This window comes from Acomys minous (genome assembly GCF_964271855.1).
Source record: "Acomys minous genome assembly, chromosome: 9".
Classification (NCBI taxonomy): Eukaryota; Metazoa; Chordata; class Mammalia; order Rodentia; family Muridae; genus Acomys; species Acomys minous.
The window spans coordinates 60044174-60063679 of record NC_140490.1 but is presented as its reverse complement, the minus strand read 5'-3'; the positions used below and the strand labels follow the sequence as shown (position 1 = coordinate 60063679).

General features: G+C 44.4%; 1 protein-coding gene across 2 annotated transcripts; it reads right to left on the bottom strand.

The window, feature by feature from the left end:
* Positions 1 to 1839: 1839 nt before the first annotated feature.
* Positions 1840 to 18771, bottom strand: LOC311605705 (serpin B6-like). 2 transcript variants are annotated; one of them, XM_084796437.1, is made up of 7 exons: positions 18690 to 18771; positions 15522 to 15696; positions 14084 to 14236; positions 10581 to 10698; positions 6779 to 6921; positions 2638 to 2793; positions 1840 to 2356 (listed from the first exon to the last, which is right to left on the bottom strand). In XM_084796437.1, exons 2-7 carry the CDS (start codon positions 15684 to 15686, stop codon positions 1952 to 1954), a joined length of 1140 nt encoding a protein of 379 aa, XP_084652563.1. In that variant the 5' UTR covers positions 15687 to 15696; positions 18690 to 18771; the 3' UTR covers positions 1840 to 1951. The 2 variants fall into 2 exon arrangements, with proteins under 2 accessions (XP_084652563.1, XP_084652564.1); XM_084796438.1 differs by having other exon boundaries at positions 18623 to 18724.
* Positions 18772 to 19506: the final 735 nt, after the last annotated feature.

Below are 19506 nucleotides of genomic sequence, written 5' to 3'. Positions count from 1 at the left end.
ACTCACTTCACAGTCCCACCCTCCCTTCCTTTTTTCCTCTCCCCACCTCTGTTATTCCTCAGAAAATGGGATGTCCCTTCCCATCCACTCCAGTTAATCAGGTACTATCAGAACTGGACTGAGCATGTGGCTTTCCCCTGTAGCCTGGTGATACAGTCCTGCCAAGGGGGGAAGTAATGGAAAAGGTGGCAAGAGAGTCCATGCCAGAGAGAGTTGATTTATGAACTGTCCATCAGCTCCATGTTTGTAAGGGGCCTAGGTCCAGTCCTACAAGGTCCTTGGTTAGTGCTTCAGTCTCAGCAGGCAACTCTGGGCCCTGGTTAGTTGACTCTGTTGTTCTTCTTGTGAAGTTCCTGTCACCTCCAGGTCCTTTAATCTTTCCCCTCCATTTTCCACAAGTTTCCTTATATTCTTTTGAGAACTGTTTAGTCTTATCTCCCAGATTTTAGTTGAGTTGTTTTCTTAATGTTTATGGGATTGCTCTTGTTGTTGTTATTGTTTTAGTTCTTCATATATTCTAGACACTAAGACTCTGACAGAAACTGGTAAAGATTTATTTTCTATTCTGTAGGCTGTTCTTCACTTAAATTAATGTATCCTTTGCTGAATAAGGTTTTTCTTCGTGGGGGGGGGGTTAAAACCTTGGTTTAAGGCTATTGTAAATGCCATTGTGTCCCTTATTTCCTTCTTGGCATATTTGCATATAGAAGGCAACTTTTATGTGTTAGCTTTTTGTATCCTGCTACTTTGATGAAAGTGTTTATTATCTGTACTTTTGGCATCCTTAAGATCTTTAAACATAGAATCATGTCATTTTCAAATAAGGAGGCGTAAGCTTTTTCTTTTCCTATTTGAATATCCTTTATCTAATCCACTTGTCTTATGATCTAGCCAAGACTTAGAGCACAACATTGAACAGCAATGGGGAGAGTGGCCATCCTTGTTTGGTTCCTTATGCTAGTACAAGTCCTTTGTTTTTCTCCACTTAGGGTGCTGCTGTCTTTAGTCCTGTTGTGCATTGCCATTATTGTGTTGAGATGTGATCCTCATATTCCTAGATTCTTCATAACTTGTATCATGAAGGCCTTTGTCACATGTAGTGAGATGGTTTCTGTCACTTAGGGTATTGATGTCATAGATTATGTCTACTGCAAAACTGCACATAGCTCATGGAAAGTCCTTCTTGCTTTGCTAGCCCTTAGAATTCCAATATGACTCTTCCACACAGACCTTGCCCCCTGCAATTGCTTCCCTTCCTGCTGAGTGCTTTTGTTGTATTTCTAGCAACCAACAAACACGCCTGAAGAAACTTTCAAGGTTTTACTTGTAATGCTTGTTACTAAGTAGAAAGTCACTTGGTGTCTATTCATGCAGCTATAGTCAAGTATATTCCTGGGAATGACCTCATGATTACAAGCCCTCGGAGAAAGTGGACAGTGTGCATCTAAAGGGGTCTATGTGTCATACCACAGGACAGAGAAAAGCAGATATAGGAAAAGCGAGCTCTTCTCACTGGGCTGAGTGCCTGCTCACCCCACCTGTCTGGCTTATACAAATTTTGGCACACAGTTCTACACAGAGACCATCTGAGGCATGTTCCTGCTGCCCACTCATCAGAACTTCAGTTCACTAGCTTTTTTTTTTCACTTAAAGTGAGATGAGATCCTGATGCTACTAAGGAAGCAGACAGAAGCACACGTACCTGCCTGTGCTGGCAGACACAGGGTCCTGCAGCAGGGATGAGCTCTGCAGCCAGCTTCACCACAAACCCACAGAAGTGCAAATCTAGAGCTTAGGAAAAGTGCTCCCATGAGACAGAGAGACACACTGTTTGGAAGGTGGGTGCTATAAAGCCCTTTATTTCATAACTGTCATTGCACTCACTGGTAAGGTCACTTGAGTCACAGGTAAACCATAGAGTGAGTAAAAGACTGACAGGAGCATCCCGCCCTCAGGGAGAAGAGAACCTGCCACAGAACAGAATCCCATTGGTTTCAACATGCTGAATGAAGAAAAGAAATGGGTGGTCTGCACAGAATCTGGGGTTGATCTTCAAGCACCTCCGCTTCATGAGGACAGCTGTAGCAGCCGCAGCCTCTGTGCCCTCCTCATTGACCTCCACAAAGGCTTTATGTATGACCTTGGACAAAGACATGCCTTTCTTGGAACACATACCAGAAAAGTCTGCCCTATCAGGCTTAAAGGCATCCATCATGCCCAGCTTGCACAGCACATTCGTCATGACATAGTTCTCCTCCAGCTTAAACTGTGGGAGGAAAACATCCACCTTTTTTTCATCCATCTTGTCCAGCCTCGTCCACTCTATGAATTTCTCGTAAGTTATTTCCTTTTCCACCTAGGGGAGAGTTCAAGACTTTAGGACAGTGCTGTCACACAGGGCTCCTCAGATGATGGGGAGGCTCTACACTGCGCAGGGAGTGTGGCTGTGGGGTGATATGGTGGCTGGGAGGGGCTAGGGAGCAGCTCAATGCTGAGAGCTTGCCAAGCATCCCTCCAGGCCCACAAATGAATAGAAGATAAAAACATGATCATGGGAGCCTAGGAGAACTGCCCCAGCAGAAACCCAAATGCTACTCTTTCTCCCTCACATCCTCATCAAGGGCCCGCGCGCCTCACCGTGCTCAGTTCAATGTGCTCATCTGGAAGCATGATGATCATGTGCAGCTCATTGCCGACATAGGGAAGCATCAGGATCTTGGTGGCTATCTCTGCAATATAGGTCATCTTGAAGGTAGACTTCTTAAACATCATTTGCACAGGTCTCTCCTCATTCTGTACAGAATGGATGAATATCAATTGGAAAGGAAAGATAAGTGACACGTTAGGCAAATTCAACCAAGGGAGACAGCTACTGCACCTAGAAATACTTTTTGGGGGGACGAGGTTGCTTTTTGAGATAGGGTTTCTCCTAATAACCTTGGCTATCTTGGACTCACTTTCCTGGCTTGAACTTAATGAGATCACCTGCATCTACCTCTCAGAGTTCTGGGATTATAGGTATGCACCACCAAACCCAGCTGAATACCTACCTGCATTTTAATAGTGTTTTATGAGTATTTGGCCTCCATGTATGGAGAGGTACCACAAGACTATGTGTGTTTAGTGCATGCATATTTCAGAAGAAGGATGCAAATTCCCTAGAACTGCAGTTATAGATGGTTATGAGACACCAGTAGGTGCTGGATTTTAACTCTGGTTCTCTTCAAGAACAACATGTGTTTTTAACTGCTGAGCCATCTCTCAAGCCTCGGGAGCATTTTCTTGAAATAACTTTTATAATACTTACTCAGTCTCTCAAACACTTGATTAGACCTTACATGTCCCCAAGATCCATTTTTCAAGGCTTAGGCCTCACTGAGCAAGGTTGGGGAGAAGTAGAATCTTGTTTGTTGGAGACAGCATCTCACTATGTAGCCCTAATTGAGCTAGAACTTGCAACACAGAGCAGGCTGGTCTTGAACTCAGGGAGCAACCTTTCTCTGCCTCTGAGTGTTAGGATTAAAGATATATGCCACCAAGCCTGGCATAATGGTAGACTCTCTAAAAGGCGGGACCAAGAGGAAAGTGTTTATGTCATTGAGGTATGCCCTTGAAAGGAACTGTGGGATCCTGGATGTTTTCCTCTCTTTCACTCCCTGGCCTTGGAGTGAACCATTTTGCTCTAATACCTGTTCCCAACATTCATTCCAGAAACCTCAAACCAATGGGTCCATCTCATCATAGACTTAAACCCCTAACACTGAGTCCAATGAACCCTTTTTCTTATTAAGTTGGTTATCTCCACTGTTTAGAGACAGAAAGATGACCGAACCAATCTACGAACACCTGTGATATCATGGGCCATAAATTCTTTTCTATTGAGATCTCATTTACTTTCATGACTTTGAACATAACTCCCACACTCACTGTTGTAGCCTGACCTTCTCCCTGAACTCTGGAAAAATGTATATTGTAGTCTATCTGACACCTGTACTTTGACATACCTTGGTACAGCTGCTCTACCTATAACTCTTACTTGTCTTGTTTGACAGTGGTGACTTCCTTCCAGTTGCCAAAACCATTTCATGCCCTTGACAACTGTCTTTCTCACAGGCCCTGCATTCGTCCCAGTACCATGTTGTATTGTCTGTCCCTTTGAAATATAACCAAAATCTGACTTTACTTTTAACCTCCACTGCCATCAGCACAGCCTGGGATACTGGGATGCTCTCCCTGTCAGTGACCTCAGCACAGCAGCCAGATGTCTCAGCACACAGCCAGTGAGACTGCAGTGCTGTGGCTGGACACCTTTGTGTGGTTCCACTCTAGCAGGAACAGAAGGTAATTAATGTCCTTCCAACACCCAAGAATACAAAAAGGAGCCCACCCTGCTCCCTGCTCTATCTGTTTCATCCTCTCTTCTTTGATCCACTAGAGTCATAGGCTTTTGTAGTGTTGTGGGATTACGGGATTAAGTCCCTTACTGCCCAACAAACTGGTCCTCAGAACCTGAAACATGCCTCTTATGTCCTGGTGCCTGCTCACATGCCATCTTACATTGAAGGTTTCCTCAGTGGCCTGCACTGCAACCACACCCAAGCACAGCATCTTGCCACCTCCTCTGTATGTTTCCCTCCCAACAACCACTGTGTTCTTAACTATGTTTGTCTAAAATTTCTCTCTTCCTGGAAAACAGAGCTTCATAAAAGTACAAACACTCAGCCAGTTAATGCCTGGTGCTCAGTAGACTCTCAAGTGACATCTGAAGATTAAACTAGAAGCAAACTAATGAGCAGGAATACTGCTCACAATTTAAATACGAAGCCAAACCAACAGAAAATCCTGTGCATCTGGAGATATGGTCACATATATGGATTACAGTCAGCATCTGCTAGAGCCACAGAGAAATGTGTGTCTACTGCAGAGATGACAATGGCTCTTGGCACTGCACTTGGCATTAGCCACAGTAAGTACTTCTACTTATGTAATAGATGAGAAAGGTCTCAGGAGGAGGCTTCTTGCTCTCAGTCATATGTCTTCTTGCAGAATGCAGAAGCTACAGCCCCGGTGTGAGCATGAGGAAAAAGGCCCCATGCTCAGGATAGCAGAGCAGGAAAGGAGAGCCAGGTCCCAAGAACATCACCTCATGCAGGCCGCCCCAGTTTCCACCTATTCTTGTCTTCCTAGTGGGTGATGAATTTGTATGAGTTCAACTATAGTCATTTAGGGATTCGGTTCCTTGCAGTGAAGGAAGTCCTAACATACATTTTGCCAACAAGTGACTTCAAAGATAGAAATAATCTAATAAGTAAAATCCAGAACAGTTTATTTAAGAAAAAAAACTTGAAATAAAATGCATATTCTGAGAACCTGGAGGTTCAAATTCAAGTTTGCCTGGGAGATCCAATGTCTGGTTAATGATCCAGAGTGTTGATACCATAAATTTGTTCTGGCAGCCTAGGAGTATATGGACTAAGTGAGAAAGAGATAAAGAAACAGAAATGAGAGGCATAGTAGCACACGACATTAATTCCAGCAATTCCCAAGAAAGAGGCAGGTGCATTGCTGTGAGTTTGATGTTAGCCTGGTTTACAAAGCTAGTTCATCACAGTCAAGGCTATCCGAAGAAACTCTGTGTTGAAAAACCAAAGAAAAGAAGAAAGAGGAGGAGGAGAAGATGGAAGAGGAAGAGGAGGAGGAGGAATAAGATGAGGAGGAGGAGGAAAAGGAGGAAGAAGAAGAAGAAGAAGAAGAAGAAGAAGAAGAAGAAGAAGAAGAAGGAGAAGGAGAAGGAGAAGGAGAAGGAGAAGGAGAAGGAGAAGGAGAAGGAGAAGAAAGGGAAAAGGAGAAAGGAGGAGGAGGAAGAGAGAGAGACAGAGTGTTGTGCAACTCTGTTTGTGTGTGTGTGTGAGAGAGAGAGAGAGAGAGAGAGAGAGAGAGAGAGACAGAGAGAGACAGAGAGAGACAGAGAGAGACAGAGACAGAGACAGATAAAGAGGGACAAAGAGAGTCAGAGAGAGACAGAGAGAATAAAAGAACAAAAAGAAAAACAAAAACCCTGGGTCATCAGCAAGAAATGCTCCAACCTTGAAGAGTTTGAACATGGAGTCTATCCCATACACATCCTTCGTCTGCTGGTCTAGAAGCAAAATTCTATGCTTATCCCATCAAGCCAACTCGGAATTTCACACACTGGCTCACTGCTAACTGATTACAGGCCATGAGATAGGCTTGCTTTACACAGCCGCCTGCTCTCAGCTGTTTTTCCAAACAGGTGAGAAAGATTTTCCCACAGAACTGTTTTGTGGCAACCAGCTGGGGGTGTGGTCCTCTTGAAGGACAGGGAAGACACAAGACAGCACCTCTAGGAAGACAACTGAAAAGAAAGGAGTGTACACTACTGAAGGGAATCATGAGGAATGGGCTGCATTCAGGGCCACAAGGTACCTTCTACACCACATATGGAGTTGAGACTTTACCTCCAAAGATCTATGAAAGACCATTTCAAGTCCACTGCAGAGCTCTGCCATCACGTTTGGCCTTAGCAGCTGCCATTGGCAGAATAAGCCATGAAAGAAGCAGGGCCAGGCCTGAAGCCATGGAGCCTGCAGCCACCATGGGTGACATGCAAAGGAGGAAGGGAAGAGAACATTCCCAAGGCTGAGAGAGTCCTGGCTGCTGAGCTGCCCAAGGGCAGGAGAGGCGCAGGCTCAGGAGGAGCCTCTCTGTGAACAGAGGACCTTGCCCAGGAGTCTCCTTGTTACTGCACTGTGTTTACCTTGCTGACTTTGAAAGGCTTCTCCTGGGTATAGTTTTTGTTAAACTGCTCCTTCCAGTTTCCCTTGAAGTAGATGGCATTCACAAGGACCAGTTGAGTGTTTGAATCCACCGTACCTGGGGACAGCAGCTCTTTGATTTTATCTGAAAGGAGCAATTGAAAAGAAAAAACAACTAATTAAAGACTTGCGGTGGCTTGGATGAGATTGTTCCATATGGGCATATGTATTTCTATGTTTAATCCTAGGTTGAACTCAGTCAGATTTCAATACCCAAAGCAAGCCTAGTCAGTGTCTCTATTCCCCACTCTCTCTTTCTTGCCTACCCACCTGTGGATCGGGATGCAAAGCTCTCAGCTACTGCTCTAGCTCCATGCCTTTCTGCTTTGGCCATGATGATCATGAACTAACCATACTAAAACTGTAATCAAGCCCCCAATGTGATGCTTTTATAAGAGTTGCTTGGGTCATGGTGTGTCTTCCCAGCAATAGAACAGTAACAAATACAAGACCCAATTAGCTAACAGAGTTGGCTGATATGTGCCAAGAGCTCCTAGGTAACTGGCACCACCCCCTGCTCTGGTCAACAGCATGAATGAGAGACTTCACTTCTCTTAATATAATGGGGCATTTGTCCTTAAAGCTACAACCCTGAAATCAACAACAGAAGATGACTGTTGCTGTTTAGGATTTATTTCTGCTTGTGTTTATTCTGTGTGCGTGCATGTAAGTCCCTATGTGTTGATGTCCTCAGTGGCCCCAGGTGTTACATGGCCTAGAGTAGAGATTATAGGAAGTGGCTCAGGTGTTGAGAACCAACTCAGGACCTCTACAGAGCAGTTTGTGTTCATCCTTATCTGCTGAGACTTCTCTCTAGGACAGAGCCTAGGCCTTCAAAAGCTTTAGAGAGAAGTAAACTAAGCTGAAAAGGGTCTTGTAAGAAAATTTTAGTTATCGAAATAAACACATAAAATGTATGATTCGATGTTAAATATGCAGTTGTAATTTATATGTAATACGTGAGCGGTCATGAGACCATTGGTATGTACAACTTTAAGAAGGGAACTTTAGGCTGTTTTAAAATAGACTCGTTATGAATTTAAATTTAAAAATATTTGAAGTGATATGTGTGTGTGTGTATGTGTGTGTGTGTGTGTGTGTGTGTATGAACATTAGAGAATGCACATTGAAAAATCACACAGAACCTTGTCAATATAAATATCTATGTATAAGCTTAAAATAAACTGAAAGTAGAAAAGCAGTCATAGAATGGACCTTACACGTATGAAGCAGTGTACAGCCACAAGCAGTGGGGGCTGGGCCCAGCACCTGCAGCCATGCTACATAACTACAGAATGTAGATATGAGAAAATTGCACCCAGTGAAGGAAGAGCTGCAGACTAGAGTGAAAGCATTCTGCACTCTGTTAAAAAAAATTTTTTTAAATAAAGAGAAAAATAAAGGGAAGGAGGGAGAGTAGGAGGGAGGAAGGAGGGACTGAGGAAAGGAGAGACAGGAGGCTGGTCAGTTCTCAGATAGGTGTATCAAATATTGGGAGGCATCACAGACATGCTGTTAAAAGCTGCGGAAAGCCAGATGTGGTGACAGAGCATTTAATCCCAGAGCCAGAGAGAGGCCCATCTCTGTGAGTTTGAAGCCAACCCAGTCTACATAACAGATTATAGGCCAGCCAGGGATACAAAGTGAGCCACTGTCTTTAAAAAGTAAAAAAATAAATTAAATTAAATTAAAAAGTACCAAAAGCTGGTAATATTTTGAAAGTGCCAACAGTCAAGGCTTCCTGAACCCGCAATAGGCAAAACTACATTCAACCTCAAAGGCATGATGAAGCCAAGGTGCTTCAGGCAGCAGCTCCCATCATGCTTCACAGCGCCTCACTGTGGCCTTGTCCCTCACATACATGAGCACTGTGGACTGTGCATGCCATCATGCTAGACCATAAAATGCAGACTGTGTGAAACATGTCAGCTCCTATTCACTGTCATGTGAGGAAGGCAGCGATTGTGAGCTACATGCAAACTACTCTGCTCTTAGAGAAAGTATGGCTTTACTGTGAAAAAATAGACATTTGACATTCTTGTATGTTAATTCTCAACACATAAACCTCAAATTATTACATCTCTGAGGAGATGAAGAGATAATTAAGAGATTAAAATTTCATATAGCTCCCACAACAGGTGGCTCACAACTGCCTGTGGCTTCAGTACCAGAGGATAAGGCACTCTCTGGCCTCTGTAAGCACCTGAAGGCACAGAGTGCATATAAGTTTATGCAGTCATAAATACATACATATAAAATAGTGTTTAGAGCTTTAAATTTATTCTCTTTTTAGGTTGGATTGTGTTAGATACCCTTCCCCCTCAGTAATATGCCAGTTTCTTCCTGTCTTTATTGTTTTGCTTTGCTTTGGGTTTTTTGTTGTTGTTCTTGCTGATTGTGGTGGTAGTGGGGGTTGCGTTTTCTTTTTTTCCGAGACAGGGTTTCTCTGTGTAGCCTTGGCTGTCCTGGACTCACTTTGTAGACCAGGACAGCCTTGAAATCACAACCATCTTCCTGCCTCTGACTCCCGGAGTCACTGGATTACAGGTGCGTGGGATTACAGCTGTCTCCATATTTAATTATGACAAAATTATACATATACCAACAATTTAGATTAAAACACATTTCTAAAAATTTATTTTCTCAATGTATACCTGTTTTACACAGTGTACAAAGTCATATGACATTTTCTTAGGCAAAAAGAAGTTGTCATGGGAAGAGTTTAAGAGTTCTGATGTAGGGGCTGGATGTGGTGGTGCAAGCTTTTAGATCCCTGAGTTCAAGGCCAGCCTAGTCTACAGAGTGAGTTCCAGGACAGCCATGGCTATATAGAGAAATGCTGCCTCAAGAAAGAAAAGAAAGAGTTCTGGTTTCTGCAGCTGCAGATCAACATTAGAGTGCTTTACTTTGTCACACTCACATCGTTGGGTTCACTCCCCAGGCAAGTCAACAAGTCCTGATTTAAAGAACAAAAGGTCATTATTGTTTACACTTGAGTTCTAGTGAAGGCATTAACAATATGATTCCTAACAATAAATTACAAAGGAGCCGGAGAGATGGCTCAGTGGTTAAGAGCAGTGGCTGCTCTTCCAGAGGACTCAAGTTCAATTTCCAACACCTGCATGTCAGTTCACAACTGTCTGTAACTCCAGCTCCAGATGGCTCCAACATCCTCATACAGACATGCAAGCAAAACAGGAATGCACATGAAATTAAATAAACAAAAAGTGACACAGTCTCAAAAAAAAGTTTTTAAAAATAGACTAAAGAGCATGGCATGGGGCACAGGCCTCTAATCCTAGCACTTGAGATGCAGAGGCAGCTGGACCTCTGAGTTTGAGGACAGTTTGGTCTACATAGTGAGTTCCAGGAGAGCCAGGGTTACAGTGAGACCCTATCTGAAAAATCAAAAATGAAATTAAAAAGACTGGCATCAGAGTTGGCCTGGCAGGTACAGGTGCCCACTACCAAACCTGAAGAACTGAGTAGTATCCCAGACTCCTGTGGTAGAAAGAGAAACCAACCCCTGTCAGTTGTCCTGAGTGCAGGTGTGCACAGACATACAAAAACACACAATAAACAAACAACAAATAAATACACCAGTTTTTTAAAAACCATAGGCTAAGTGCTTAACAGGGACTGGGCTGTGGCTCAGTGCACAGGAGAGCCTGCTCAACATGCTCAGGGCCCTGGAGTCAAATCTCAGCACTAAAAACAAACAAACTCGAGGCAGCCTGCATTCACCTTCAGTCTTTTTGGCCACCCAGGTGTTGATGTGCTGTCGGGACTGCTCTGTGGAGCCCTGAAAGTCCAGCTCTTCCATCTCTGCTTCATAGAACTTGCGGCAGGAATCTTTAAAGGACTAGGACAGAGCAACATGATTACACAGCCAGGAAAGTGATTAGCACCAAGCGCCGCCTTCCTCAGCGCACAGGAGCAGAGATTCAAAGTGTAATGGCATACAGATGTGCTCTGCGAACAAATCCATGGGAAGAGTGTAAAATGCAGCCATTCTGTTTCCAGCTTTCTTTAGCTTTGTTTGTGAATGAGTTTATGTAACTAGCTGGATCCTCGAGGCTGTAGCTGAGGCTCATGAGGTAACTGGGAGCACCGTCAGATGCAGTGTCACCCTGCTGTCACTCTAACAGACCTCCACACTGGGAGCACCGTCAGATGCAGTGTCACCCTGCTGTCACTCTAACACTGGCAGAGTGAGGGTTAACCCCACACGTGCTATGACTCCTCTGCACTGTGCACAGCCTGGACCTTCAGCCACAGTGTTCATACTAACAGAATATAAATTAGCACCACTCAAAATATGTCACCTACACCACAGAGCACCAGGGAAGTAGCCATGAAGCTATGGGGCTGAATACTTCATTTTAATTTATTTTACCTCATGACATGGAATTTGAATAGCTATTTGTCCACAGTCAGGCAGCTCAGTTGCAGGGGATGAGCAAGTCACAAAAACACAGTCCATGCCGGGGTGTGGTTGTGGGTGACTCAGCACATAGTGAAGGACTGGCCAGGCATGCACAGGGCCTTAAAGGGGACTGATCACTAGTAGCATAAGACACACTAAAGTTCAAGCCATTTGCTGATGAATTCTATGAAACGACAGTGACATTGATGCCCACCCACTTACTGCCAGGCAACAACAGAAAAACTCAATACAACATAAATAGTCTAAAACGTCCATTAAGCTGACAGTATGTACGGAAGTTCCTCAGTGTTTCTAGGAAACAGCTCATCTCATGGCTACAGATTTAATTCTTCTTTGAGAGAACTGTTTTCATTTTTAGTGTGTGTATTTATGTGTGTGTGGCAAATGTACCTTTTTTCTTAAGTTTTGGTTTGCTTTCATACCAGGTATTTTATTTAGCAAACAAACACTGAGGGAAACAGAATTATGTTTCAGGGTTTCAACACCATAGTCTGAGCATCAGCTGGGTGGCCTTAGCCAGGCTGCTCTCTCTACCTCCTCGACCCTTGTAAATGAGGAGACAGCTATGGCTATACCTCAGAGGGTCACTGTGAGATCTGACAGGCTATTTAATTTTATTGTTTAAGTTACTATTATATATATATATATATTTGTGACTGGGCATTATGCTTACATGTATACCAGTGTTCAACATGTGTGCCTGTGTTCCCCTAAGCCAGAAAAGGTGTTCAGATTCCTCAAAAGTGTAGTTACAGATGGTTGTGAGCTGTCCTGTGGGTGATAGAAAAGGAACCCAAGCTGGAAAGAAGGAGGAGAGCCCAAGGCTTCTAACTGTTGAGTCGTTTATCAGCTCTTCCATAGATTCTTGGCATGGTGCATGGTTTACATATCATCCCTGACTCCTGCATGCCTGGATCAAACTGGCTGCTCACAAACTGATACCTTGCCATACCTCTGAGTGGTTTACACTTTAAAAACACACTGGGTATTGAGTTTAAGCTGCTAATTTTTAAGCAACAACCAGTCACTCTTAAGGAAGAATTTAATTGCATTTTGTGATTAGTATTTGAAATCTTTGGGGGAAAGGGTGAGACAGGGCTTCTTTGTGTACCCCTGGCTGTCCCGAAGCCACTCTGTAGACCAGTCTGGCCTTGAACTCAGAGACCTGCCTGCTCCTGGAATTAAAGTCCTGCACCTCACCAGGGTTAATATTTGAAATCTTTAAATGATAAATTAATGAAAAATAACACAATAAAATAAGAAATTGTGTAAGCCAATTATCTTTGGTGGAAGTTTTGGGTTTTTTTTTTCATATTAAAAAGCCTAAAACTGATAATAACATAGACTGTAGGTGGAGTTGCAAAGCAAGTAATATACTGTGCAAAAATAAATAAAGGTACTGGCACATAGAACTTACTGCACATGATCTGACACTCTGCTACGCTCACTTTATCATTTTAAAGCATTGTATATCTGAAATAGGTTTGAAAATTACGGTTAAAAAAAATCAGACTGATCTCAAACATAGCTACAAGGAAGTCTGCTATAAATTAATACAGAGGAATAAAACCCACCACAAAAAATGAGCACAGAATATATGAATGAACAACTAATATATACATACTAAGTGTCTTTAACCAAAACGCTCAGGATCAGGTGGAATTTAGATTCAGGAGTTTTAAGGTTTCAGGTTTGTTTGTTTGTTTGTTTTAGAAATGTTCACCTTGATCATTCTCAAAAAAATGTCTTCCAGTCTCAAGGTCAACATTTAAAAAGTTCAGATTGCTCAGATCCCACAACAGGGACAGGAATTAAGACTCTACTGATATCTCTGGCTACTTGGGAGAGTGATGCAGCAATAGCGTACTACATTCTTAAGGCTCCACCTTCATTCTACAAATGTATGTGACAGCAATGGATGCATGTGGGCATGAACCCACATCCCATAACTCTGTTGGTAATGGCCCACACTGGGTACAAGCTAAATGCCCCACATACAAGTGGTCACTCGGTCACCATATATCTGTACTCAGGATTTTCATGATGGCTAATAACACTGAACAGTATCTACAGTGTGGGTCAATGGTAAAATTGGCGCTTAAATGTATGAGTCCCTGGGTGCCATCTCTCACACCAACAATAGGATCAATAATAATGAGGCAACCTTGTGATGCTCAAAAAATTAAAAGAAACACATTAAAAACAATATATGTAATAGTATCACACAGGAAAAGTTGTCACTGACTAAATTTCTATATATACAGGAACAGACATCACCCTATATAAAGAGCTCTTATATGTGGAAGGGGTAGAGTTAAAGGATGGCTCTTGCTTAGACATTCTGTACAATAAGACTAGACTCCTAGCTGGGCTGTGGTGGCACACACCTTTAATCCCATCACTTGGGAGGCAGAGGCAGGTGATCTCTGAGTTTGAGGCCAGCCTGGTCTACAGAGTGAGTTTCAGGAAGCCAAAGCTGCACAAGAAACCTCAGATGGCTCTGAGGTTAAGAGCACTGTCTATTCTTCCAAAAGTCCTGAATTCAATCTGAGCAACCACAGGGTGGCTGACAACCAACTACAATGACATGCGCTGACCTCTTCTGGCCTGCAGGTACACATTTAGGCAGAACACTGTGTAAGTAATAAAAAAACAAATTTTTTAAAAATGGGAAGGAAAGGAATAAACTCACATATGGATTCAACCCATGTAAGCAAATGAAAACTTGCAGTGGGGGCGGGGGACAAGGGAATAGAGCTACTCCTCAGCCTGCTGTCCCTAAGGAACACATGACACTTACAGCTAGGACATCACAAGTCTTTTCCCCGAAGAGCCTGTTGGCTGTTCTGAGCAAGTACTGCGTGCCAGTCTTGTTCACTTCCTTGAGAAGTGACTGGAAGTCCTGGTGGACATCCCCACCTCCATTGCCACTGCATTTATCCAAAGAAAGTGCCTGAAATCAAAACAGATAAAAACACAACTTAGGCAGCTGAGCTGTAGGACATGAGTCAACACTAAACTCATCCTCAGAAACTTTCAGATCCCTGCTGCCACTCAAAGAGCCACCTCCTTAAAGAAGAAAGTATCTTGAAGGTTCCCTCCCTAGGTTCCTCCCCTGTGCCCTGTCTGAGCAGAAAAGGCTCTTTACAAACCCAGCTCTTCATGGTCACTAACTGTGCTCTGGTCAAGCATGGTGACCAAGGAGACCTGCTGTCATTCAAGTGCAGCTGGTTTCTGACTTCAGGTCACCTAGTCTCCTCCCTGCTCTTGGATCTGGGTTGCTTCCAGCACTGTCTCAGCACAGGATTAAGGAGAGTGGCCATGTGCTGGGCCTGGGCTTTAAAAGGCCTTGGCAGCTGCCACATTGGTGCTCTTCTTCCTAGCCATCATGGTGGAAGGAAGTCCAAGCCATCCTGCAGGAGGCCACATGGAAAATCCTGGAGGAACTACCACCACGTAAAGCTGCTTGAAACAGAAGCAAGACCCCACCAATAGTGAACACTAGGTGCCAGACATTAGACACAGCTCCTTAGACATCTAAGCCTGCTGAACAGCTACCTGAGTGACTTCAGCTGCTCCCATAGGAAAAAATGAACTGCTTGTCAGAAGTTGCAATAGCTTGGAAGTGAAAGAAAGACAGTTTAAAATTGAAGGCAAGCCTGTAGGCCCTAATGCTCACAGGGAGGAGGCAGGTTGAGAAAACAACAAGAACAATTAGATCTTATAAAAATGGAAAGGTATGGCCAAGAACTACCCAGAATGCAAAGCTGAGTCCAAGGTGGCCTCCCCATCTTATGCCAGGACATCCTGTCTCTGCAGCTCATGTACCTCTGTAGCTAAAGCACTCCAACCTGGAAGAGCCCTAATGAATCTGTCCTGGGCTCACAGCCAAGGCTGACCCCATTTTGCAAGAAACTTTTAGGTCCTGGCACAAGACCAGTCCTAGTGCCTTACTTGAGAGAAAGCTGGGACTCATTATGGCTACAGAGAAGAAAGTAGGGATCACAGGGACACTGGTACCACCCTTGTGGTGTTTTTACTGGCACTAACCCTCACATACACACTGTGAGCACCGGTGAGTCAGTGATAGGCTCCTAACAGGTATAATGTGTCCAACAATAACTCCGTGTCATTGCATTCCCATTTATTCCTCACTATTTTTTTTAGATTGAGAATGTGGAGGACCAGCTCAACTGACAGTCAATGATACTTAGCTGCTAGGAAATGGTGCTGGTTACCTGAATCATCTGGCTTGCAGTGCTTCCCTTTGCCCCGATCAAGACCATGGCCAGGGCTGAGGAGATGCTCATGGGTGAGAAAAATACATTTTTGGAGCCATCTTCACCCAGTAGTTTCAAAAGGTTTAAGGCAAAAGTGCCATTTGCTTCCTGCAGAGCATCCATGATGGCGAGCCTGGAACAAGGAATTAATATCACATAAACACAGGCTGATATGGAGGCCACATATGACTTTCACTTGCACTGTGATGTTGTGGCTCAGTCAACACAAAGGCAAAGAGCCTGGAGAGTAAAGGTCACATGCAGAAAGTGATACAGACTGTTGGGGCTACCTCAGGCCAGTGCCTGGTCTTTCTCTGTTTAGAAACCAGTACATGGGGAACAGAAGGAACTCTACAAAAAGGAGAAGGGTACCCAGATGTAGGGATGAGAAGAAAATGCATGGCACAACATTAGCATCCCTAGAAGGAGTTTAAACACAACTGAGATCTTTTGTGCCTTTAAGTCATTTTGTTTGCTTCACTTCAATTTGTTCCCAGATTCAAGCCTTTTGATAAAAATTTCCAATAAACTGACATGTTTTCTTCTTGGTGCACAAAACTATCCTTACATGACTACAGAGAATCTCTTTATATTGTTTACTTTGCCCCAAGCTGTTGGTCTCAGATATCCTGGCTTTACAGCAGCAAGAGGATACTGTGCTGAACTCTTCAGACCAAGGCCACAGGATGGTTCCCCTCTCGGTTTCTTCTCAGGGCGATTGTAAAGTACTAACTCTGAATGTTTGGCGGACAGATTGAGTATTGGTGCTGCTTTAAAAACACAGCTGCCGGGCTAGGGAAATGGCTCAATGGATAGAGTGTCTGCCATGCAAGTGTAAGGACTTGAGTTTGAAGCTCCAGCACCCATGTAGGCCAGACAAGATGGCAGACATTGATGGGAGGTGGAGACAGAAGACTATCAGGAAGATATTCCCACAGGTCAGAAGCCTAGCAAAGGAAGTGGCAAAGTATGAGTCCCTACCTCAGCAAAGTGAAAGGCATGCATCGACTCGCACCGGAGGTTGGGCTGTGACTTCCACGTGCAAGCCTACACAACATAAGCATATGTGCACACATGCATACACAGGTATGGGGGGAGCGCTAACATGGGCCATGGTTTACATTAGACCATCACTGCAAGTTCTCATTCCCTGGACTCTGCTGAGACCCACTGGCACTTGGAGGCATTCACATCTGCCTCAGTCATACTACTCTTCTCTTTCATTGAATGGATGTTTTATACCAACTAGTGTTTAATGTCCATATTAGTGACAGGACTCCTGGACCCTTGCTGTATGAATACTGTACAGCTCAGACTCTTTGCCTGTATCATATGGCCTGGGCTATTTAAAAACACCTGTTTTTTGCTTTTGTTTGCCTTAGACAAAGTTTCTCTGGGTAGCCTTGGCTGTCCTCAACTCACTTTGTATATCAGGCTGGCCCCAAACTCATACTGATCTGCCTGCCTCCCAAGTGCTGAGATTAAAGGCATGAGCCACCACGTGCATAATGAAATATATTCTTGTTTTGTTATTGATTCCTTTATTTTGAGGGAACACACAGCCCAACACCTTTCTAACATGGAACACCACACTGCTTAGGAAACAAGAAGAGGGAAAAAGTGTGTGTGTGTGTGTGTGTGTGTGTGTGTGTGTGTGTGTGTGTGTGTGTGTGTGGGCAGACAGCTCATGCTGGCTTCAAATGTTCATTCCCCTGCCTCAGCGTCTGAGTGCTGGGATTACAGGTGTGCAACAACACATCTCAGTTCTCCCACAATGTTTTCTACCAGTTTTGATTTCTATCTGCTGTTTTATGTTGACTAAAAATGAAATTTATGTGTGGGGATGGTATGGTGAGACATGCAGGGATGAGGAGGCAAATAAATTTGGCATTCGGAGCCAAGAATGACCCAAACCAAAGAGTGCTCAGCAGAATAAGGCTCTGAGGCCATCAAAACAAAAAGGAAGGAAAACACAAGCTCACACCATCTCTGTGTGATGACACTAGTGATAGTGGATATGATGGCTCAGGGCAGCCTTGAAACCCTGGGACACTACACATGTATATTAATAACAGCAGTCACTCCATGGGCCCCAGCACTACAGTCCCTGATCACATACATTTACCATGGTTACTTAATACATCAGCTCCTACACCCAAGTCCTAATCCACGGGAGGAAGGAAATGGGCAGCCTGCAGAAGAGCCCTACCACAAGCAACTGCCTCCCAAGCAGGCCAAAGACAAGTGCCACACCTCACCCAGATACCCTCACAGTCAGTGTTCCTGACACCACGTGAGTGTTAGCTGGCCATACTTCTGATTCCCAATGCAGATCTAAGGGAAGGAAAGGAGGAAGACCAGGGCTGGGACACATGACAGGGAACTTCCTCAGCACAGTAAGGCTCTGGGTCCATCAAAACAAGAAGGAAGGAAAAAACAAGCTACATGCCAGTTTCATCTGGCACAGAAACCCTGTCAGAGCTTTGCCTGTGCCCTTCCTCCTAGTCTGACAGACACCAGATCTAATGGCAATTCTTCTGGCTCAAGTTTAATGGGAAAGTATTTTCAAAGATCTGGTATTGTTTCTCACAAGTATCTATATTCTCAGGCCTTTAGGGTGCTGAGGATTTGCCACAACTTCCCAGCATGGCCTGGGCCTCGCCCGTGGGTGATTCAGACACACCAGACAGAAAAACAAAGACAGAGCACCCAACCCTTGGCCTCTCTCTCTGTCCCACACTCTGTCCTCACAGGTCCACATGTACAAAACAGTGTGTCAGCAGCCTGCTTCTTGGATCACTCCTGACTGAGAGGCATGTGTAGGTCACCAGTAGCCCTGGACCCCAGCACAGCAGCCAAGCAGGCTCCTTGTTGGCCCCATCCCTTGCCCTCAGTCTCCTCCAAAGACATTGTTGGATCTGGAAGGACTGCTATGCCACCAGCCAGCCAGGACTACAAGCTACTCACCCAGCTACATCATAGCCTGCTGAGGCCACTGAGCAGCAAAGGGAACCAGAGCCATTCCCACTGGGCTCTTACCCTGAGCCACACCCACTTGCCTGATTCTCCAGAGCCTGCATCCCTAGCTCCTGGCATCCCCAGCACCTGTGCTACAGCAGAGCTTACCCCAGACTTGGATTTCTGGCCTGTTGCAAGCAGAGTGGCAACTAAGAGGCAGAAACATTGCCTTGAAGCTGGAATATCTGAGGGGCGGGGAGGTGGGTGGAGTCGTCTGCTGGTTGGGCCAGCTGCCCAGGACAGGACCAGGCAGAGGCTCTTGGACTGCAGAGATGTTATCAAACACAGGCAGCACTCTATGGGTGCTTTTCTACAGCTTGTTTCCTGTGCCTTTGGGGACTGAATGACAGCTTTAAGGACACCAGAGTGTGCCATCAATTACTGGACAAAAAGCAACAGAGCAGAACAGGCATTTAAAGTGAGGGAGGGGAAAAAATACTTTTAACGACCAGGGCTTGAGGTAGAGCACTTGTTCAGCAGGCAACAAAAAATAAAGACAGGTGGCCAGTTCCTGTGTCCCAAGACTCCACTACTCCAGACTGGAAAAGTCAGACTCAGAGGTGCTGATATTTTATATAAATGAGATTGAAAACCCTGTCTGCTATCTTGCCTTCCTTCTAGGAAGCAAGAGGACCCGGTGGGCAGAATTCTGGTCAGGTTTTAAATCTTTTAGGACAGGTCAACTCGAGAAACACCAGATTCTTTGCTGTTTCCTTCACCCTTAACCTTCACCTAGGGCTCCCAACAATGCCCTGCTGACATTTACTTGAGATGGTTCCTGTGGAGGCTCTCCTGATTTATAAACAGTTAACCAGCACCCCCTCTACCTAGTATAAGTCAGTAGAAAACCAGGAGGCCATCCCAGCTGTGAACTTTTACATGTGAAGTAGTGAAAGAAAGGAAATCTCAGAGCATCTGGCGCTCC